General features: G+C 39.8%; 1 protein-coding gene across 3 annotated transcripts; it reads right to left on the bottom strand.

Annotated features, from left to right (window-relative positions):
• Nucleotides 1–2983: 2983 nt before the first annotated feature.
• On the bottom strand, nt 2984–15978 carry lhx2b (LIM homeobox 2b). 3 transcript variants are annotated; one of them, XM_076731806.1, is made up of 6 exons: nt 15434–15978; nt 14927–15089; nt 13117–13319; nt 11865–12235; nt 8358–8563; nt 4096–4832 (listed from the first exon to the last, which is right to left on the bottom strand). In XM_076731806.1, exons 2-6 carry the CDS (start codon nt 15044–15046, stop codon nt 4542–4544), a joined length of 1191 nt encoding a protein of 396 aa, XP_076587921.1. In that variant the 5' UTR covers nt 15047–15089; nt 15434–15978; the 3' UTR covers nt 4096–4541. The 3 variants fall into 3 exon arrangements, with proteins under 3 accessions (XP_076587920.1, XP_076587921.1, XP_076587919.1); XM_076731805.1 differs by having other exon boundaries at nt 2984–4832; nt 14927–15978; XM_076731804.1 differs by having other exon boundaries at nt 4097–4832; nt 11865–12232; nt 14927–15978.
• Between the last annotated feature and the right edge of the window lie 7457 nt (nt 15979–23435).

Here is a 23435-nt window from a genome sequence, read left to right on the forward strand (position 1 = left end):
GCCCCCTGCTGGTACTGCGTCTTCATACATATATGTACTTCTCATGTGTAGGCAAGGCGAACGGTCACACTGACACACTATGGTCTATTTTTAATGTTTTTTTGACAATAGTTGAGCTTTGTGGCACAGAAGAATAAGATATATCAGGCTTTGAAATACAGGTATCACTTGAGTAGCAGGACCAATGCAAAGCTGCAACCAACATTTATTTTTATTATCAATTATTCAGTTAATTAAGCTAGTTAAGCGTCAAATCCTCACTTTTAAGAGCCTGAAAGGCTTGTTTGCTTGAAAAATTATCTTAAAGATTAAATCACTGTCAGAGTAGTTGTTGTTTCATTTTCGGACAATCAATTATATTAAATCATTTAATTGACTAATGGTTTTTAGCTCCAGATCAATTTGTTGTTAGTTTTGCAGTTCATGTGGGATTTAACAACACATTAAAGTATCAGCAGCCCGCTGAGAAAATGGAAAAAAAAATGAAAAAGAAAATGGTCATCAGTAAGAAATTAAATGAAATATGCAAGAACACTGCTTTGGTCCTTTAAAAGTCATATCTTCTGCTTTATCTGTATTCTGCATTTAATGATAAAAAGTCAAAGGTCAAGTCTGGATGGATGGCTGACATCAATGGCTATCTCGAGCTAAACTGACAGACCGGCGGAAGACAGTGTTTGAAACAGTGAAAGTACTCAACTGATCCTAAAGACTATGGTAGGTAGAGTAGGCTAGGGTAGGCTTTACAGACCACTGGATATTGTAAAGCCATTGAACCCTCCTCATCTGCTTTGGAAAATCCTTAATACACAGTTTATTGTCCTTAGAATAACAATTTCTGTGAAAATAAAAACATAAGCATCCATTAACACACAGTAAAATTTCAGTTATGAGCCTGTTGTGTTATTTCTCTGTGATGCTTGCCAAGGCTCTTCCTTTCCCTGTAATTACTGGATCACATTCACATCACACATTAACATGAAGCAGGCGGCCAAATATGTTTTTTCCAACACTGATAATTTATAGCCTGAACTATGTTTTGTCCTTACATCGCTAGAGATGCAGTTTCAGCCAGACTTGGCCAAGACATCCATGTGTTTGTTTGACCTGATTGCTTTCCTGGAGTGAGGGCTCCAAACACACACACACACACACACACACACAAACACACACACACACACACACACACACACACAAACTTCATTTTCTCGTTCACCGAACATGCCAACAGACCTGTAGAGCTGTGGTCAATGCTCTGGACAACAGACAAGCACATTTTGTCACTTGGAGTGTTTTGTCAGTGGTCACATCCTGAAACTCCTCACACCATTGCAGAGATAATTACCAAGTCTATATGCTGCGAGGAGCTCTTTTCTTTTTTATGTACACCCATTTCTAATTATGCACCGCAGGGGAAGTTAGGGTCTGTTTTTTATAATTCATGTTTTGCTTACAAAGTGTAAAGACTGCTGTTCTCCAGACCTCTCCCTCCACTACCCACTCACCACCTCCTTGTTAAACTTCCGAGCTGGAATGGATTGTAAAGTGATAGTTTTAAGTGGAAAATCTTCGTACCTTTATGATCAGCTCAAGTCCCTGCTGCTGGAGTCATGAGAAAATTGAACACATTTTGCTCCAGCAGAGTGAGGAAAAGCTGCTCATGAAAACAGATTTTTTATGATTACACTTTCGGGAAGGCTGTCAGCTACTATCACTCAGCTTTGGCACAGATGCTAATTTTAAGTGGTGGGGGAGTGAATTTTCTTTTTTTTTAGTGCCACATTTGGTGAAATCAGTTGAATTTAACAGTCCTCTTGAAGTGGGATAATCCAACATAATATGCACAGAAAGCAGGACACAGCCCACACACGCACACATGCACGTACATACACAGACTTCCTGCTGTAACACACGACATAGACATTTTTCACCATATGAAATGAGCATTATAATGAGTCGATATCATGTGTTTGGGGTTTTTTTCCCATTCGAAAGGGTGGCTTGCCTGCAGAGATAAGGTCAGATCTGCACAATGACTACGAAGATTAATATCTGAACCCGGTGAAGACCTGGATGTGTATGTGCAATTAAGCACTTACAGTGGTAGATGTTTTGACTGATCAAATCAAACAATCTTCTTATAGTGACAAAACTGGATATCATCCGTGAGTTTCAGAGGTTCTTATCTTATTAAGAATTTGGTGTACCCGCTTTCCTAAACCTCTTTGCTCTTACATTAATTGTGATTTCCTACATTTTGCAGATTGTACAGTGGCACTGAGAGCTCAACACACTCTCACCTTTCTCAACTTAAAAAGAAAACAGACAACAAAGCACAAGCAAATTAAGAAACTATCTTCACCAATTAGAGAACACATGCAAAGCATTTAGAAAAATGCTGCAAATTGAGAAGAAACAACCAAAAACAGAAATGCACTGCAAAAACATGGCTTTTTAGTGGACTGGGGACATGTAACAGTGGCTGTGTTGGTATACTGATGCTGTATTATATTGCCAGGAATAAACAAAGTGAGGGAGAGGACAAAATGGAAGCCCATCTCATCATTTTTTGTTAGAAAAAACTGTCTCTGTCAGCCTGTAGCAGACCTTTACTGTATTAACACACAAACTTTTTCACATCACTAAAGTGGAAAAACGTATACAAATTAAATGTGCATTTAACAGGTGAGTGGGTATGAGCAGGGATGCAAATGTCAAAACAGAAAAGCAGAGATGCATGAAAGAGTGGAGAGTGGATTTAGCCGCATCGAAATGTTTGAAGGTGGATTTATATATGTGCAGTTCAGCCTCTCAGTGGCTGAACTGCAGTTCCACTCAGAGCTCTGGTTTAAAAGCTCACTGTACCACAAAACCCTTTGACCGATCACAGCAATGACTACTGTGTGCATACAATCCTGTCTGTGCACATCAGTCAATGAAAAACACTTGGAGGTACAAATTATCCTCAAAAAGACAAGTGTTATAATTGGAAGTGTTTATATTTCTTACAGAAGCAAGGACAACAATGATGTGTACAAGAATGTGCAGAAGCAGCACGAGTTCAGTCAGAATCAGCAATCAGTGACTGATCAGTGTGTCACCAGCAGCTCTCCTCCCATTCACAGCACATGTCTTCTGTCATACACAGAAATATCCACCGTGACAACATTAATTGAAAAACTTAACTGATATGAGCCAGTTCCACCTATTTTCAGTCGAATGATCTACCTTATCTTGAGAGACATAAATAATAGTATTGCACCCTAACGGAAGATATTTCCCACTTACTTCAGAAGAAAATGTTCCAGATGATGCCACTGGTTTAAACTGACATTTTCCATGAAGGGAGCAGCCATAAAGTTTGGCTGATTTTAATGTGATATGTTTTGATGTAAACTAAGGCAGGATATTGGATTATTGTCAGTTTACCGTACAGCTGAGATCCATAGCCTCATCAGTGATGATGCCTTTCATACAGCATACACACTGTCAAACTACAGAGAGAGTGCTTGTTCTCACTGAGTATATTTCTTCAAAAAGTGTAATTTACATGTACTACATGCACTCAGATCATATCAGGGGGTACTTCTGAATGCTTCATGGTTTGTTTTATCCCTTAGGCCTGGAATTTGACACTATTCACGACTACGTTAAAAGATTTATGTGATGTATCTGAAATGTTGTGATGTGGTGAACCCACCGCCTGGGTTGAAAAGGTAAGAATTCGTTGTCGTCTGATCTTTGTTTGACTGTTGTTATTATTAGACTGAAATAATTGAAAACTTGTGCTTAAACATTTTGCCTCTGTTTAAATCCTGTTCATGACAAAGTGTGGAAGAGGATTCTAAATAAATAAGATTAAGAACATGGCTAGAATAATTAGTTTGCCATAACTCCAACCAGAACTAACAATAAAGCATGCACACACACACACACACACACACACACACACACACACACACACACACACACACACACACGTAATGGAGGTCATAACCCCTCCACTCTCCTCTGAGAATATTCATTTGTGATTTCTGATCAGGGTCGATTTCTGACCACAGCAGTTAAAATGGACTGTAAGGCACAAGGCAGTCGTAGGATATTGTAACCTGTGTTTAATCTCAGATTTTCAAAAAAGAATTTTTTACAATCCTTCTAACAGTGACTCTTGTACAACAACATAAATACTGTGCTGGAAAAAAAGAATTTCCAAAAATTAAGCAGTTTTTTTCCCCCCGCAGTCTCTTTCTGTAAACATTTAAAAATGCAAATCAAGTCTCCTCAGTTCTCAACAAGACAACAACATCAAAATAACAACAACTGTTCCATCTGTAAGGCTTGGCCGCCTCACGATGTAAATAGTCTCTAATGGGCTCAGAGCGACATGAAATCTTTTTTTTTTTTCTTTTCATGTTTCCATTACCTTCTCTTTACTAATCCGTTTAATGTCTGAAGGAGTCAGCAGTGCTCAGTTTTAGATCCAGGAGAGTGGAGAAGAGGTGAGGGGTCAGGGATGAGGCTGTGGTGAGGGGCTCCGGCCATCAGAAGAGGCTAGTCAGCGTGGTCTGTGACGGGCTCCGACACTCGTGGACGTCCATGCCGCCCGGCACTGAGGTGAGCACGGAGGTGACAGTGGGCATGGTGGGGTTGGTCAAGTCTGTAAGGGTGGTGGGGGTGCTGGAGGGGCTCATGGAGGCGTTGGAGATCTCTGAGGCCGGACCAGACGGCGTCCCGCCTTGCAGCGTGGAGCCGTCGGACGCCTTGTCCACCCCAGTGCTCTCCTGCCGCAGCAGGTTCCTCCGGAACTTGGCGCGAGCATTTTGGAACCAGACCTGTGGAAATAAAATAAATCCTGTTACTACAAGGGAACCGACCCACTAATGGAACTCTGGACCACAGGTTTCCACACTTCATGGTATCCGTAACATTTCTGATAATATTTCTGATACGGTGTTAAGCTTACAGTTGCTCACCAAAATTTCACCAATAAAAAATGTTTTTTGACTTCTTGATGTCTGGCCGTACAGACAGTTTTTGTTTTATTTGTCCTGGTTTTGGAATATATGATTCCACCAGTTGTGGAGTTCACAGCAATACAAAAGTGTCCCTGTTGTTCTTGATAACCCACAGAGTTACCCACGGGGATCATTTCTTTCATTTCCAATGATAACTGTCCACTGCAAGGTCTGTGGATCATGAAGAGGAACCAGGACACGGCTCTGAAAAGACAGTGCTCAAATAACATTGCACTCACGTCCACTGTACTGAGGGTTAAATCTTTTCGTCAAATTTTGCTGAGCCTTTACACATTTTTACACATTTTCCCTTAAAACATGTCCACAACTCACAAATACCAATGTTCTACCTATTTGTTGGTTAAATGACCACACTTGTGCTTTTGCATATTTGAGCAGTAACTTTGAATCATATAAATACTTGACCGAACTGCCAACCATTTTCTAAAGCATACTATTAGATTTTCTACCTACGAGGCATTGATTTCATTTCCATACAGATTCAACGCTCATTATGAAAATTAAGTTTCTCACAGAAATGTAATTTGTCACAATGGACACACAGAACATCACACCGACTTTCATTCTTGTTCATTTTTGCCGCATGCTAATACAGTGCAAGCTTTTCAGCTCAGTCCACACTTACAACTACATCACACAACCATAATAAAAGTGGCACTAATAAAAGCAGACATGATGCTCACACTGATGGATAACCTACTGTGCCTCTAGCATGTTTTCACTCTCCGTAATTGATACTGTGGTAAAATGAATGGGGAGTATGGCTGCATGAGAAGTGGGAAAAAACCTGTTCAAAAGGCTCAGACTCAGTGCTTTGTGTTGGAGAATGCTTTTCTGGAAGGTAAGCATAGCTGAGACTTTCCTCCCCACATAAATGACAGCATCCATCATTCAATTGTTTAAATAAGACATATCTTTGTGTTTCCCTTATGAGGACCTTTAGCAGCGATGTCAGGAACAAAGCCAGTAGCATGACCTGTTATAGACCTTCAAAACCTCATGACGATGGTGTGGAACTTCACACAGATCTGTGTTTGTTTTCCACTTTCTACTCACAGTCAACATTGTCACATTTCAACCATGACGAGGATCAATCCCTAACTTTAAAGCTGCACAAATCAACATTTTTACATGAACAATGGCTCTGTGTGTAATGTCACTCACTCTGATGAACACACAGAGAGTCACTCAAATCTGCTGTTCCCCTCAAATTTAATTTTTAACATCTTTTATCTCAGTGTTTTGATTTCTGACCTGCAACTTTATTGTTTTGCTACACTTCCACTGCTCCCATCAGGGTCGTTTTCAATATTAATAAAAAAAAAAAAAAAAAAAAAAAGCACTGATAAACAGACTATACTACCTGCCCAGAACCAAACAGCTGACAGACAAAGCAAGCAACTAGTCAGTGAACAGAGTCGAGCATTTGCTGCTAAAGAGACAGCTGTTTTTCTCAGGGGTTGGTGGAGACCAAACCGGAGCTATAGAGGAAAATGAGGAGTGGACTCACGTTCTTCAAGCCCCCAGAAACACAACCTCAATGAATGCTAATGTTACTCTGTTTGTTCTAGATACTTAAATAATCAATCAATTGTTGGCTAACATGTTAGTCAAATCAACTTTATAAGGCCGTAGTATTTCAAAAGTTGTGTGTGCCTTCAAATGGCCAAAAACCGGTTATTTTAACACAAATTAGGATCTTTCACATGAGGAAACAGTCATATGAATCACTTACAATGGTTACAGTTTTGGAAAGTTTGAAATTTTGCAGCAAAAGAGCTATAATGTGCGAAATGAAAATAAATACTGATGGGGCCCTTTCAACATTTTGATGTAACAGAACACCAAGAAGGCCCACATTATCTCCAGCTCCCAAACCTTAGCCCCCCTAAACTCCCTCCACCCTTTTGTTGTTTGTTAGTTAAGAGCACACACCACTGAGCATCTCCTCGTCTGTTTAAAGTCTGTTTGCAGATGCTCAGACTGGAGTCAAGGATAAAAGAGCACTTAAAAACACAAAGCCAGGGTTGTGTACAAAAGTTAGAAAAGTCTCTACTTTTTCTGGCTAGTGGTAGAGAAAAAGGCAGCGGTGGCCACAGAAGGATAAAACCTTTTCTTTTATGTTTGCACATGAAAATAGAAAGCCTTGGCTTCCTGTTTTTGTTGATACTGTGGAAAGATAATAATGTACCCGTCTATGCTGAGCTTAGGAAAAGCAGCTATGACTTCAGTCATTATTCTTATATTTGAAACAGCAATGAAATCAACACTTTCTTTGTCCTTTTGACGAGGACCCTGTAAACCCATTGAAAAAGGTCCTGCACCCCACTTTTGGACCCAGCATCGTGTTTCTCAGTGCTCTTGATGTTAATTTTTGTTCACATTTTCATTTTATTTTATTTTATTTTAATTTTTTTTGCACTTAATCTTTGCTCTCTTTTTCAGTAATAAAAAGTAGTATCTGAAATGTAGTCAGTGCGGCGACGATCTGTGTTAGCGCGTGTTAGCAATGGAATCATGACAGAGCCATGGGAAACAGGCGGAGGGAAGCGCTGCTGGAATAACAGGCATGAAAACTCGAACGCATCAAAGCAAAACGACTGCTTTGTTTTCTGCGAGCATTAATTAAAGCAGCAGGATGATTTTTTTTTTCCTTCTCAGAAAAATTTTGATTCAGAAACCTTTTTGTTTCATTTTTCTTCTTCTCAGTCCCCCAGATAATTTGCTGTCGTCTTTTGTGGAAATCAAACGCTCTGTTATGCTTTCCCTTTCTTCATGTGTACTACAGAGCTTTGTGTTTTTCATTCCTCAGTCCTCACTATAACATCACATCGTCTACTGAAATAGATTACATTTTGGTGTTTATGGCTTTCTTTTCATTTCCAGGTAATTTTGCAATCCAGTGTGGAAACATATTGACTTTCAGGTTTTTCAAAAGGAAATTAGAAACCTCTTCTTTTCAATGCAGCTCTTTTTAATCCATTTCTTATTTTTTGATTGTGTTTTTATTTAAAAGAGAAAAACAAAAAGGAAAGAAAAGACCAAAAAAAAAAATCCATTCCTGATATTGTTCAGCTTGTTTGCAGTTTCCTGAAAGTCTTCCAAGAATTTCGCTGGAATGAAAAACAGCGCTGTCGTAAAATAAAGCAGCTGATTTGGCTTCTTTCAGGAAAATCGCACTTCATATATTTTACACTTGGAAGAAAACTGATTTGCATTGGAAACAAGTGAAATTCCTTCACCCCTGTTGGCATTTGTGTTCTTCTACCCTGAGCGAAGGAAACCATGGACTCATCTGAAGAGAAAGGCTGCTGTGGTTACCTGTAAGACCCGCTTGGTGAGGCCGGTCTTCTGGGCGAGCTGCTTGAGGTCCTTGGCGTCTGGGTTGTGGTTGATGGCGAAATAGGACTTCATGGTCCGAAGCTGGTGGTGCTTGAAGGATGTCCGCATGCGCTTGGTCTTCTGACTGGAGCTGTACTGGGAGTCCCGGTCCATGGACTCGCCATCATTCTCATTACAGCTCAGCGCTGCGGGCCAGCAGGGAACAGAAGAGAACTGGTTAGACAGAGGAAACTCTGATCCAATCACTAATCATCATCATTCGAATTTCTTTAGCCCTTTATTTCTGATTGGCAGTGAACACTGTAGGGTTTTTCCGCCTTTTTCCGACCCCAGTTTTAGGTACCAAAGTTCTCATGACCCCTTTAATCAAAGAGCATTTGATTTTGAAGAGCATAGAAGCAGCTCCAAATACATTGTATAGAAATTATATTCCGCATTTTAAATCTATTGAGCATTTTTATTTTTAATACATCTAAGAAAAATCAGTTATCTCCCAAGAACATGAGGCCCAGACTCTGAAGTGCGACAACGCATGAGCGAGAAAGGTAGGCAATGCAAATATTTAGGTGCAACATACGTGAGGAGAGAAAAAAAAAATCCCTCCATAAACAAATCATTCACAATGTTTGATTTAGGCTGAAAATTTGTTCTTACAAATTGTTTTTAGCATTTTTCAATGTTTTTATGCTCTTGGCCATCTAGCTTTTAAACTTCCTTTAAAAACGATGTAGCGTCAATCTAGATTCATTTTCCTCGTTCACATCTTACAATCAATCTGATCCAAGGAGACACTGTGACCTGACAGCTGTTTGTTCCAGCTGTAGATCATCCTCCTCTCTGCCCCTCCTCTGTCTGTCCCTGTCTACATGTCTTTCTTTCCTGGGAGGAGGTGCTAGCCTGGTTTCAGCAAACACACACACACACACGCACACACACACACGCACACACATCAACAACAACAACAACACAGACACGCACTCACACATGCAGACACACACACACACAAACAACAACACACATGTATTTATCCCAGCCTGGAAATTTCTTGGCAACATTCAAAGTGTTGCTGCATGCATAACAGTTCGTGTTCAATATCAGAACGCTGCAAATGATGAATATGAAGTGAGTGAAAACCATCAGAATAACACTTCACTTAATTAGCCCATACACACCAGGCAGAACAAATGCTGCTTTCTGTCCAAAGCATATGCTGCAGCATTTTAATAAAAAGCAGCCTGTTTCCTGCTTGCCTCCTCATCCTCAGATAGAGCATGTTACTCAAAGTGTTTAGGCCATCTGAGAGCTGCAGGCTGATCCGGGTCGCCACATGTTCCCATGTGATTGTTCAGGTGAACTTTTGATGTTGTTTGTGGCTGCAAACAGAAGAGGGCGCACTGCCTCTTCACTCTCTGCCTGACTGTGCTTCAAATTCAGGCTTCTCCGTTTATTTACCTAAATACCCCAAAAGAAAAAAAAAACTAGAACATTACATACTTATGATTCCTCTCCTACTTTTATCTTCATGTTCTTATAATTTCAGAAATTCTAGTTTCTTAAAGCATCACCAATCCATAAAGGCCATAGGGGAAATCATTTAGAGCAGCCTCACTTGTATCATGAATTTTACTGACTCAAAAAAAAAGAAAAGAAAAGAAAAGAAAAAAGTGTCAGGATCTTGACATAAGACTTAGACTTTCAAAAGAGAATCACTTGATTTTGATTGAGTAGGAACATAAAAGGAAAAAGCCAATTTGTATAGGAAAATATTGGGAACACAATTGTTGCAGCTTATTTAAACTAAACTGACTGAACTGTTAAAAAGTTTAGTGAAATGAGAATCAGCAAAACTGACAGATAGAAACTCACAACAGAAAAGAAAAAGTCATTGTATCACTATGTCTATCACCAGTCTTCGATTCTGACTTTTTTTTATTTTTATTTTTTGTAATCAACTTAATTTTTATGTTTACAGTTGAAGGGTTAATTAACTAAAGCTGAAGCATTAAAAAAATAAGATTCCATCCAGATAGTTCTGCTGTATGAAAGTTCTTGTATTCCCTGCTCTCTCTTCCAGTGACTAACTCATCAAATCACATTGATCTTTCTGGTACACACCCAGTTTGGCCCGGTCCCAATGCAAAAAGGCTCCAGTAGTGTGTGTGTGAGAGTGTGTGTGTGTGTGTGTGTGTGTGTGTGTGTGTGTGTGTGTGTGTGTGTGTGTGTGTGTGTGTGTGTGTGGTTGGGGGTGTTAGGGTTTGTAGATGTCTATGGAGCCTGACAAGTGGAAAAGGGTGAAAGCAAAAGCCGGAACATCAAAAAACTTTTCCTTTTATACCCCAAAGAGGACATGGGCGAGAAAAAGTTCATTTTTTTTAATAACAGATTGACTCAACTGAAACATGGCTGAAAACCAACAAGTATTAAAAGTAATTCTTTTCAGATTATCATTTAAAAAGAGCTTGACGACATACAAGTTTTTGTTATGAATAGTTAGGCTGCTGCAGCTCATTGGCCTAATGAAATTTATATGAAGCTGCATGAAAAGTTCAATCCACACATTAAAGCTTGAAGTTGTTTTTAATTCAATATAACTATGGTCTAAATATATTCATTTTACAAAATGACATTAGAGGCCTGACATTATTGACAAACCTCCTACTGTAGTGCTTATTTAGTGAGGTGGCATTCAGTCTTACTCATGCACACTGGCCTCAACATGAACGTGCTGCTGGTAGAACTGGTTAGTTCAGTGGGAATGATAGGCTGTTATAATGTGAGAGATCCTACAAAGTGCACAAAACAAAATCATCATAAGCACACCTATAGTAACTGTCAGGAGGATTATGGGGACTTTAAAGAAAACATGAAGCAATGCAGTAAGGTCGCTATAAACTCAATATTTAGCACAATATGTGTCTGTGGGGACGTTAAAAATATCCTATGGTGACCACTGTGACTTGTTTAAAACTAGGCCTACCGTTATGTTATTGTGGTAAAGTTGTGATGAACTCGTTGTAAAATCCAGATAGAAATACAGGAATATTAAAGTACAAGTGATATGAGCAATATTGTACAGTTTTCTATGATAAAGTTTAGGTAAAAAGCATTAAGTGAGGACGGCAGAGACACCATATAAGCCTCTATGGGAATGTTAAAAATGATTTTTCATTAATGACGCCTGCCTGTTTTCGTCAGCTCTGTTCATGCTGTGTGGCTTTCATAGAACTGTGGAGCGAGACTTTCCAACAGGCAGCGGTGATTCTGTCTTTCTTGTCTTTTCTTTTTCTACATTTTATATCTGAAATAATTATTTTTGAGATAATAAAAAAAATCTTCAAAACAGGATCAAGCACGAAACATTAGGTTAGTTATACGCGTTTTATAAAAGCGCGATTGCTTTTTCCTAACTTCGTCCATATTTTATCAACCACAACATCGCTGTCAATAATCGAACATCCTTGTTTTCTTTAAAAATGTCCTTCTTACCTGCGTTATAAGCAGCCAGCTCGGCCCCGGGTCCCGGACTTTTCCTCTTCCTGGGTCGGCCTTTCTGCACTGTCCCCACGCCGTTGAAGTAGGATAGTCCGAGCGTGTTGGCCGGACCCAGGCCTTTGTGCGGGACAACGTCCGCGTGGTTAAAATGTGTCTGATATTCTCCCTGGATGAGAGTCTCAAAGTGCAACCGACAGTACACCAGACTGTCCTTCATGCCAAAGTGGTCCCCGGTGGTGAGCATCTTGCTGCAGGTGGTGCAGGTGAAGCAGTTGAGGTGGTAGACCAGGTCCCGGGCCCGCATCACCATCTCCGAGGCTGAGATTCCCAAGTGGCATCTAGCGCATCTCTGCACCGAAAATCTTCTGCGGACAACACAGAAACCTCATCAGCGGCTGGACACGGAGCCTGGCAGGCCGGGTGTGAGTACGGGACAGGCCGGATAAACTCACTGTGAGGCATTCACATGTGCAAACACCACAACTTTAAAGCACTTCAAACATTTCCCTGCGCACTTATGACGCGAACTCATGAAACCTTTAAGTCAGACAGCCTGCATCGATTTGTCAATGTTGGTATTTAATGAACTATGCATATTAGCAGGAATTCCGTTTGTTAAGGGTTTGAAAAAAACCTGACGGGATTTTAGTATATTGGAGTTTCTAACTGAATCGTAATTGGTTATTAAAGTAGTTGATGTTTCCCAAAGCTTTTTTCTTTCTTTCTTTCTTTCTTTCTTTCTTTCTTTCTTTCTTTCTTTCTTTCTTTCCTACCCAGGGCTTTGCTGAGAGAAGCACGTGAATGTAATGGAACTATCAGGCATGAAAACACTAAAATATTGATTATGTCACGAAATCTTAGCTGGCCCAAGTGTAAAATGTCAGTTTTTACACAGGCGTATTATCTGGACAGAGGCTTTGAGAAAGACATAATGAATAAATCCTGTTTTTTAAATAAAATAAAACTGAATTTTTACAACCCCCAAAAATAAATAAATAAATATTTATTGACGGATTAAGATGATTGAGATCATCTTAAAATATCTCCACATCATCATCTGTGGTGTTATTTAAACTTTAAGAGAGTTCATCTTTGCAAATCACAATTACCATAATTCCAAACGCATAGGCCTGCTGGGTTTAAACCTGTCAATCCTAAATGCAGTCAATTGAAAATCCTAGACACCGGCTCATCCCGGACACTTTTGGATGGGCAGTGGAGCTTCAGGCCCTGTGCGCCCTCCTACCTGTAGTAGTCCTCCTTGCAGAAGATGCTACCGTCCTTGCTGAAGCAGGTGAGCTCAGATTCCAGGTTGAGTTTACACTCGCAGCACTTGAGGCAGCGCATGTGCCACTGTTTGTCCACGGCCAGCAGGTAGTATCGGTCCGCGATCTTCCTGCCGCAGCCCGCGCACAGAGCCACGCGCTCGCTGGTCATGCACGGCATGGACTGCAGGTCAACAGAGAGAGGCACGAGGACACAGGTCACCACAGGATGTTGGAAGAAAAATCATTCTGCATTGCATCCTGATAGCCTAACATTGAGTCATGCTAACACGGGAGAGGGAATAAAATACTCTAAAACCCTGGAAAGACAGATGACGAGTCTATTCGCTATATTTTCAGAAGATTTTAAGAGTATCATCAGATACAAGCTCACTACAGAGGGCCACAGCCACCAGCGCCATATGGGAGGACTATAGAAAAATTATCAAGAAATATTGCAGAAGATAAGTATTTTCGTCACAACAATCAATAAACATTAAAACACAACAGTGGGCTTAAAGACGGAATTCAGTGAGAAAAGGATAATGCAAAGTCCTTTTTACGACCGCAGTGTAAGAACTTAAAAACATTACAGAAATATTTTGGTTACAGTAAAGGAGAGTGAAGGCTATAATTACTCTAATGTTGTTCACATACTGCCATGCATAATATGAATTACAGTGCTACAGGGAGTGTCATGTAGCAGTGGAATTTATATAAGGAACGATAAGGCCATTATTATAATATTTCTGATAGTCGAAGCTTACAGCGGCAGAAAAAAACACAGTAAAGCAATTTTCCATAAATCTGCAATTGAAACACATTAACAGGCTGTGTACATGCTTGTGGAATTATCATTATTATCATTATTATTATTATGTATGTTTTGATGGTGGACATCAGAGATATCTCTGCTGTCACTTTCTCATAGAAATAAAAATGTTAATGAAAGCTACAATAACATGATATAGGACAGTCATTAAAGGTTATTTTTCGACAGGCCTGCAAAATAGACACATACACAAGCGCACGCACACGCGCGCACACGCCCTGCACAAACAATCTGTAGATGAAAAGGGAAGCTAAATTAAAATGTAGATTTTCTTTCGATATCTCAGCTTCTCGTGTTTTATTTTGGTGCCAGTACATTGAAGAATTGTTCATGCATTTTACAATCATTAGGTTTATATTTTTTTACGGAACTGGATTAAGTGTTTAGAAAAAAAAGAAAATTAAAACAGAATCTGTCGTTTGTCAGATTAAAATAAAAACTTGAGGCTGGGTTTTGCTGGAAATTTTTGTGTTAATTTGCCTGCGAAAAATGTCTCCTTTTTGTTTGTGAGCCATTCAAAAATCTACTTTGAATATGCGCTGCATCGCCCATGTTTAACGTGTGTTTTGAACCCATCACAAACGTACATTTATTTAAGACGTAAAGTGTTGAATTTTAACTGCAAAAGTAATCATTTTATTTCTTGAATAATTGTCCAGCTTGTTCAGCTGTGGGTCCTTTTAGTTGAAGCTTAAAATAAGTTTTAGATTTTAGGCTGCAGAATTGACAGTGTTTAGGCCTTTTGGGGGAAGTTTGCCGGCCTGAGAGGCGTTGAATAACAAGTCAGTAATAAGCTGGGACGCTGGGTGCACAGTTTTTCTGTGTGATTTAGAGGTAAAAAGTGTTCAGAGCTGAATCAAAGTGCTTGGAGCTGTAAGAGTGCAGCCTCTGTCACATGCTTCCAAGCTGCCATGCTGTCTGCTCTAACAAGCCATGAGGGCAAAATTAATCTCTCCTACCGTCTCTGATTCCCCCATATCGATGGCTGAGCTGATGGCTGCTGACTCGCTCTTTCCTCTCCGGTCCATTTCTTCCACCACACCGTGCACGTCGCCTCCAGGGAGGCCATGGAAAAGCATCGTTGCCGCAGAGGGGAGGATATTATAACTGTTCTCTTCGGATCTGCAAGCCAAGATGTCCATCAGAAGCAAAACCCTGTGCTACAATGCCACTCAAAATTCTCGCTTTTTAGGTTTTCCTTTCTTGCCGTGACAAGTGAGAAATCCAGATCACGGAGGAAAAAATATGAGGGAAAGATTGGACACGTGTTCTCCACACTACGTCTCATCTGCCAATGGAAACCGTCATCCGAATCTCTGCAGCTCTCATTATTAATAAGCTATGATTAATTCATAAATAACCGCTTCTCTTACTGGAATTTATTTTTTTTTTCTCAGGTGTGATATGATTTCTGTGTTTTCGCCAATTACTACATTTTCTTTTCCATCTACGGTGAATAAACGTACCAACTATGAAAGCCCCGCTGCATGGGTCTCAGCACCGATGCCTCCTCCTTGCCGGGAGTAATATTTCAGGATTTCGACAGTCTGCAAGGCATTGGCAAATTTCTCCTCCTTTTGTGCAGAACAAGAAGTAACTCTGTACAACTGGCAGTGCCAAAGCTGGGCAGCAGTCTGCTACTGCATCACACAGTCAGAACGAACAAGAAGAGATATGTCCAAAAAAGCTGACAGGGAGTCTGTGAGAAAGGCTTCCTCCCCTCCTCCAGGTTCAACAGTCCAAGTTGATGCTCACAGCAGCTGATTTATGTCGCTCAAACTACTTTTTCTTTGCAGAGAAAAATAGAAAAACACAGCCTTTGCTATAAAATCCCGCCGGCCGTCTGGGAGAAGCAGTTTTCCGTTACTGTGGTCTGTTTAGTTAATGTTTTGTCTTTTGCCAAGGAGGCTGCATACATGTGCGTAACAGCAGAAGAGGAGGAGTTGGCTTTACGTTGACTGATGATAGGCGAGTGTTTGCTGGCCCCCCAAAACCGCCGTTCCTCCTTCTCAGGTCCCGGTTGGACTCTTCGCTCCTTATCAACGGGGCCCTGTTGCGTCACGACGCACCATTTATGTTCATTGGCTGTTCCACCGTCACCGAACTGTTATACTGCTATACTTTACCGACCGGTCTGAAAAAGCAGCAGACCCTCTGCCTCCGTTATGCACGGACCACCGGCCGCCGTCCCCCTCTCTGCCTGTCCGGAGCTGCAGTTTTAAGGGTCGGTTTTACAGAAAGACACGAAGAGTCAGAGCGGGAGAGAGTTTCAGTCCTCTGATGTGCTGGAGGTGTCTGTGCGCACTGAGGAGGTCTGCTGGGACCTTTACTGAAGTGACGCGCAGATAGGGCTCCACACAGCACCACTTCTGCTGCTCGCAGCCTCTTCATGGCACCAGAGGGCTCAGCACAGAACCTGCAGGGGTGGGCAAAACTGCACGAGCTCTCCCAAGTCAGCCCTAAAATAAAGAACCAATAAAGAACCTCAATCTTTGTTTTATTTTATGATAAAAGACAAATTCAAAACAATTGAACCAGAAAATCAAACCATGAACGCGCTACTTTTTCTGAAACTGAATGTTCACATTCGGCCTATACTGTATGTGGAAGGTGGAAATGGGACTAAAGTCAACTCAGAACTCATGTAAAAAGCTTCAATTATCTAAAAAATAAATACTGCAAGATCGAAAAGCAAGGCCTTTAAAATGTCACTAAATGTCACCTTTCTTCAGAGATGAAAAAAAAAAAAAAAATCAAGGGAATCATCAAGCTCCTAAAATGAAAGAAGAACTTTATTGATAAGAGCGGAAAGTGTGTTTAAACACAGAGTGAGTGGGACTGTTTAACTTAGACCTACATAAGAATCATTTAGGCATTTAAGTATCATAAGATAAGATAAGATAAGATAAGATAAGATAAGATATAACTTTATTAATCCCCGTCGGGGAAATTAGGGTGTTACAGACAGCAGAAATAGCAGCAGGAATTAAAAAAAGGAGAACAGAAAGGAATAAAAAAAATACAAAATAAAGTCTCAACTCTACGTTTCAGAATCACTGATCTTATTGTTTGTTGGTTTAATTTAGGTGTATTTCTTTCCTAGAAAGCGCTCCATCTCCTGAGCTCCACTCTGTCATTTGATGTCATTTGTAATAGAGCGGCTTCAGTCACACAGAGCGAACAGTTTGGTTCAGCAGCGGGGGCTGCAGCATGAGGCTGAGCTGATCCCGGATCTGCTCATTCTAATTAGCTCTCTGCTCTTAATTGGGAGGGGGAAAGTGGACTTCGTCATCAGAGGACGTGTTTGAGGACCGGAGGATAGGTTTGATCTTGCACAAAAGACGGTAGTTACAGCGGTGTGGGAGAAAATTACACGTTATCACATCACCGCTCCGGCTTTTGTTGTTTGAAACTGAAGTCAATTCAAGCAGTTAGTGAAATGATTAAAAATGAAATTCATCCACCATTCAACCTCCTGGCTTTTTATACATAAAAGCAATAGTGTAGCGGCGGATTTATGCGCTAAAACAGAATTTCAAATGTTCTATTTTCTTGATATTTCTCATTCTTTTCCTCTCAGAAATACCTGTTCTACCCCCTCCCGCGCGTAACAGCTCGCGTTTAGGCTATTGTGAAGTTTTATACCACAAATATGATGTTAAGCTCCTAAATCCTTATGCAAATCAGCTCCTCTGTAATACCCTTAATTGAATACATGCATATTTATCATCTGCGTTTTCTATCTGCTATAAGGCTAGGTTTATACATTAAACATAGCGGCAGCGAGCATGTCTGCGGGCGTGTATGAAATATGATATTAGGTGGTAAGATTAAGGAAAAAATATCAGTTTGTATGTATTTGTATCAGGAGAGGCAGACTGGCTTGTTTCTCTGATTTGATTTAAGTCACCTCTCAGCATTAAGAAAAAGAAGAACACGTTTACACAGAATTAAGAAATGATTTATGCAAATGTAGGCCGGGATATGGGCAATATGTCGGAATATTCTTAGTAATGTGCGTTCACAATATTCACTGCAGAGGAGGAGAAAACTCACAAGACGATAATTAACAACAGTATCAAGCGTGTTAAGACAGAGCTGCGCTGGTTAAAATAGTCCAATATTTAATTCATCTATGGTACATTTATTTAAAAAGGTAAAACTGAATTAATTACAGTTCACCCAACACATCCTGTTTCTCTCTCTGTCTCTCTCAAACACACGCGCACACGCAGGCACACACACACACACACACACACACACACACACACACACACACACACACTTTTTTTTTTAACATGGGGGCAGTAGACTCACATTTTCAATGCTGGGAGATAAAAAGGCGCAAGAAAGAGAATCAAAAGGCAAACCATCACCAACACCACTCATCAGTTTTGTCAGGGAAGCATTATTTATGCTTTACACATACTTCCATCAGTTTGTTCCCACTCATCATGACGTACAGTATATTACAAGAAGGCAACCTCACTGAGATTTTCAGCATAAAACGTACAGACTGTACGGATTTCAGATTGTAAGGTGTGATCCAGGATTTCAGAGTTTTTCAGCAAAGAGGTCTTATCATTTTTAAACACATACTAATGATGAAGTTAGATGCAAGGACTATCTTATGGGCTTTTTTCTGAACAAAAGATTCTGATTATACTATATTTTGTTATTACTAAAATTGTGACTTTTGCCTATGAGGTTGGTTCAAACAATGGTTAAAAAAAAAAAAAAAAACTTTCGGTAGGGACTTTGCAATGTTGCAGCGTTGCAGTAGGGTTAATGTTCGGACAATATGATGTTATATACTGTAAAAGTATATACATTTTCCCACGATCAGAGATTCTGTCATGATGTTCATATCATGGTAACTATCACTTCACTGTCTCTGGCTATTCAAGACATTGTGGACCATGTCACAAATCAGCCAGCAGGACTGTTTCATGGCAAAATTGGATGTTTATGTGGTTTTAAATAAATGTGAAGAAACACATGAATTTTTCTGGTATTATATAAACTGCTGCCACAAACAGACATTTCTGTTTCTCAAGTTAAAACATGATTATATATACAGTATAGACTGATTCACAGTCATGGCTGGAACCAGGACTGTATAGGTACTGAGGTGATGAAGGGCCCCTGAAATCCCCCAAGACAAGTCTGACGAGACACCAACAATAAAATCACTAAATTCTTTTAATTCATTATTTATTAATTTGTATTTTGAATATATTATTTTACTTTAATTTGCGTCTTAGTACATTCTCTGTAGTTTTCATTTCCTGATGAGATCTTAATGCTATTTGAAATGCCTTTCCACACTGCCATGACTTCTGCTGAAGAAGTACCATTTTTTTTGTTTATTTATTCTTTTGCTGCCTTAAAAACAGTCACATCAAAACACACTGTATTTAAAATGACTGAAAACAAGGCATTAAATATCTACCAAGTGTGTCTATGTTTTTTCTTTTATTGTAGAAATTAAATTCCCTTCAGTTTCATAAAACCCATTAATTCCTAGTCAAGGTTCCAAAGACATGGCCTCAGTGTCCTCAAAGGTAGCTCCACTCACAAGATACGGCTACATCTAGGATTTTCTCGACGTCAGCCACCCCTACTCCAAATACTGTGGACAATATTTTTTGATTACTGATGACTCAACAAAACAAAACCAAAAGTATTTGCTCACTTTGATGTCAAAAATATTGAAAAGATTCAGTTCTCTCTAAAACTGTCCTCTTACGTGAGTCAAGATGAATAATCAAGGTTTACCTGTATATTCTTGGGGTAAGTACATAGAGGGAAGTGAAAAAAATGTGTGCGTACACATACAAGGCCAATATTATTCTTATTCTGATTCTGAAAACTCAGTTTGAGGACAATGAAAGTGACTGATGGGACACAAAGGAAGCACACCCTCATGTCAGCTTTTACTGACCAAATATGATATTTAATAACAGTAGCATTAAAATATCTGACATTACACTTATGTATTATAAAGATGTTGTTCAATTGGGTAGAGGCAACAATACCAACTTCAGAGTGCACTAATCCTAATAACCACCATGGAGCTAATAAACTAACAATGTGAGCAGCTAACTTAAATACTTTGTGGAAAGCATATGCCCTTGTGTGTGTGTGTATGTGTGTGTGTGTGTGTGTGTGTGTGTGTGTGTGTGTGTGTGTATGTCTGTGTGTTCATGTGTGTTAGGGGGTGGTGTTGCTGCTTGTCGACGACTAAAATGCTGATGCAGCTCCACTGATTACTCCTTGTCCCATAATGATTTCCAAACGGGGCAGCCATCAATAACACAAATCTGCATTTCTCAGAAAAACATCACCCTCGTCAGGCTCCTGGCATCTTTTTGATCTTTCCCCATTTTTTAATTGTATTCTGCATGAAGGTAGAGGAGAGGCATCGGGTGTGTGGCTTTAATGGGATGCTGCTGTGGAAGTGGGGAGTGGGTTACACACCCTCTGAGGAGAGCTCGGCTGTAATTAAGAAAGGGAACAAAGCAGAGGAGACTAAAAACACATGAAAGGGAGGAAGCAGATCACCTAATCACTGTACGTGCACCATCCATGCCGTTGCCTGCATGTAAACACACACTTTTAATGCAAGAAAGAATCACACACGAACATAAACACAGAGCAGTTCAGACAGCACACCTGAGCCTCTCAGATGTCAGTCTCATCCATGTAGAGCGTGTGAGGAGGCCTGTTTTCTTGTGGGAGTACGCTATGTACACATCACATGTAATGGAACCATTAGATTAATTCCCATCTAAACAAATGGCATTTTAAATACTCTATGCCAGTGGGTCCCAGCCTGAGGCTCGGGACCCCCTGGGGGTCACATGACGAATCTAACGGGTCACTGGAGACAAGAAAAAGAAAAAAAAAGAACAGACAATTCTATTGAACATGACATTCTTGGCTTTGGAAACAGTAGCGCACTAAAAAAAAAAAACTTAACTCAAGGTGTATTTAGTTTTTTGCAGAGTTTTCAATCCTCTCATTCAATCCTCTCAGACTCCCTAAGTTAGTAAGTAGACCTTGAGTTTACACATAAAAAAATGCTTCTAATCTGCTGCTGCTGTCATGCAAAAAGCATGTGTCTCGGTGAGGCATGGGGGTTAAGGCAGCACTTATGAAGCGTGATATCGCTGGTCCGAGTCCAGCCATGGACCTGTGTTGCATCCCATTTCTCATCTCTCTCCCCTCATACCTCCTCATGTCTTCTATTTTTAGGTGTGTAAAAATGTTTTCATCAGTTAATCCAGTAGGTTTGCTGGGATAAATTTCTCAACTTGTGAAGGAACACTGCATCATTCAGTTTATTTGAACAATTTCAAATCACATTGTTTGGAGATGCATGGTTTTCTTTAGAAAACAGCAATTAGCTTTTTTCTTGTGTGGATAGTTTCACTTCTTAGGGCCTCAAAAATGATTTAAATGAACAAAATCAAAGAGTCGGAAGCCACTCTTTCATTCACTCAAACCACTGACAAGAGGTTGCAAGCTGACATTTCTTTCCAGTAGAGTCCACAAGCCACAACTGCTTTATACAATAATGAGTCAGCCTGTGTCCAGATTTGTTTTATTGCTCATTTACTGTCCACCCTTCCTATCTTGTGTCTTCTAGCAGGATGCAAGTCCGCAACTTTGAAACATCAGATTTCAGATATATCTATAAAAAGTTTGTACAAAGTTCCTCAATTTGAATAAACAATTACTGAGCCCTTTGGTTTTATGTATTTAGGATGTTCTTACATCCAACAAAGAGTCCTAGAAGGAGACTTACAAGCTACTTTGTTCATTTCCCACAGCGATATGATGGCTGGTAAAATGGCAGCACTGAAAAGCACTCAAAAGTTTGTGGTTCACAAAGGAAAGACAGACGGTAAGAATGGAATTAGGAAAAGAGGAAGAATTTTAAATGTAACTGAGCAAATGTAGTTCTAGCTTGAAAACTCAAGCTCTAGTAAGTGACTGTAAAATCTGTTGCAGCATCATATTGTTTGATTGACGGGTGATCTCCGTGAAGTGCTGTGGAAAAACACCAATGACTGAAAGGATCCAAAAATACACAGCAGACAGTGATGTGAATGACGACCAAAAGGAATACCAGTGTAATGACCCGTCCAAAATTACAGGTAGTCACAGTAATGGCAGGAGGAAAGAGCAGTGAACGTAGGAGGGCAGCAGTGAAGAACACAGCCACTCTGAGTTAAAATGCCGTGATGCCTCTTTATTCTCCACTTTTCAGCACAACATATTCCAGGAGTCACTGCTTACACTGAGGGAGCACATGCTCATAGTGACATGGTGTCGAAAATGACAGAAAAGGCGGTCTTCCAGATTTGGCTCAGACATAGAGCTAGGAATTATTCCATATGGATATAGAAAGATACATTATATACATTATATGCTGGAAAGAGTATGAAATGTTAATGAAGATGGTTTTCAATTATTTAAAATTAAGTATCTCAGAAAATATGAGCAAAATCAGAGGTAAAAGAGGTATGACAGTATGTGACTTCACAGTGTTCTCAGGTGTACAACCAAATGTTTATTTAAAGAATGTGTGTCAGGCCCACATGAGGAAAGACACATCAGAGATGGAAAGACAACAGTAAAAAAAAATCATCTAAATTGTTATTTCACAAGCTTTAGATGTCTTTAATTAGGGCCTAAACTATATGGGCTAAATGCCAAATACTCCATCTAATAATAATGTAATGGCGTGAATAGACACCATGTTTTGACATACACAACACATTTAAACATGTAGTTTGATCCTAGTGAAGGTAGACAACAGTGACCGGGGGTGATTCATTTCAATCATGATTCCTTTCATCATGATCACCATAAACTGATCATATGATTCTGCAAAGTAAATATAGATGTCAGATATGATGTAAAAAGTAAAACACTGTCATCTGAAATGTGATGTAGTTGAAGTATGAGGTAAATTAAAAAAATACTTAAGTTTGGACCTAAGTATAGTATTTGTACTATTTTTGACCTCTGATTGTTGGAGGCTAGCTGTTTTCAACAATCTGACACAAGGTATGTTGAAATGGTAAACACAGGGTGCAGGGAAATGCAACTGAATGGTGATAGATGAAGGCTATCAACTAATATTGAAGTCCTGAGCTGTACTATACACATAGTGCCAAAAATGATGGGAATTGGCTTGTCCTAATCACTGAATAATCAATGGACAACATGGAATTTTCCTGCAGCTAATCTGTGCATATATTTGTCTTTCATTCTTCATCTTCTTTTTTCATATTAATTTCACATTTCATATTCTGTTCTTTTTCTCTTTTGCCTTTATTTGGTAGCGAACAGAAACGGTCCTTGAATCAAACCAAGGATGTTGCAGTTATATGTCTTATATGTCTATAACTTCACCACTTGGCTTCCAGGGTGCCTCTCATACATTCTTTTCTCTGA

The sequence above is a fragment of the Chaetodon auriga genome, chromosome 5 (genome assembly GCF_051107435.1).
Source record: "Chaetodon auriga isolate fChaAug3 chromosome 5, fChaAug3.hap1, whole genome shotgun sequence".
Taxonomy (NCBI): Eukaryota; Metazoa; Chordata; class Actinopteri; order Chaetodontiformes; family Chaetodontidae; genus Chaetodon; species Chaetodon auriga.

Bases quoted from the DNA above. Each gene is read 5' to 3' on its own strand.
- lhx2b (XM_076731805.1), bottom strand. From the start codon at position 15,109: ATGGACATCTTGGCTTGCAGATCCGAAGAGAACAGTTATAATATCCTC. The intron at 12,236-13,116 runs GTAGGAGGGCGC...TGTTGTCCGCAG, and splicing joins TGCAAGGAGGACTACTACAG to AAGATTTTCGGTGCAGAGAT. The intron at 8,564-11,864 runs GTAAGAAGGACA...GCTGGCCCGCAG, and splicing joins GCTGGCTGCTTATAACGCAG to CGCTGAGCTGTAATGAGAAT.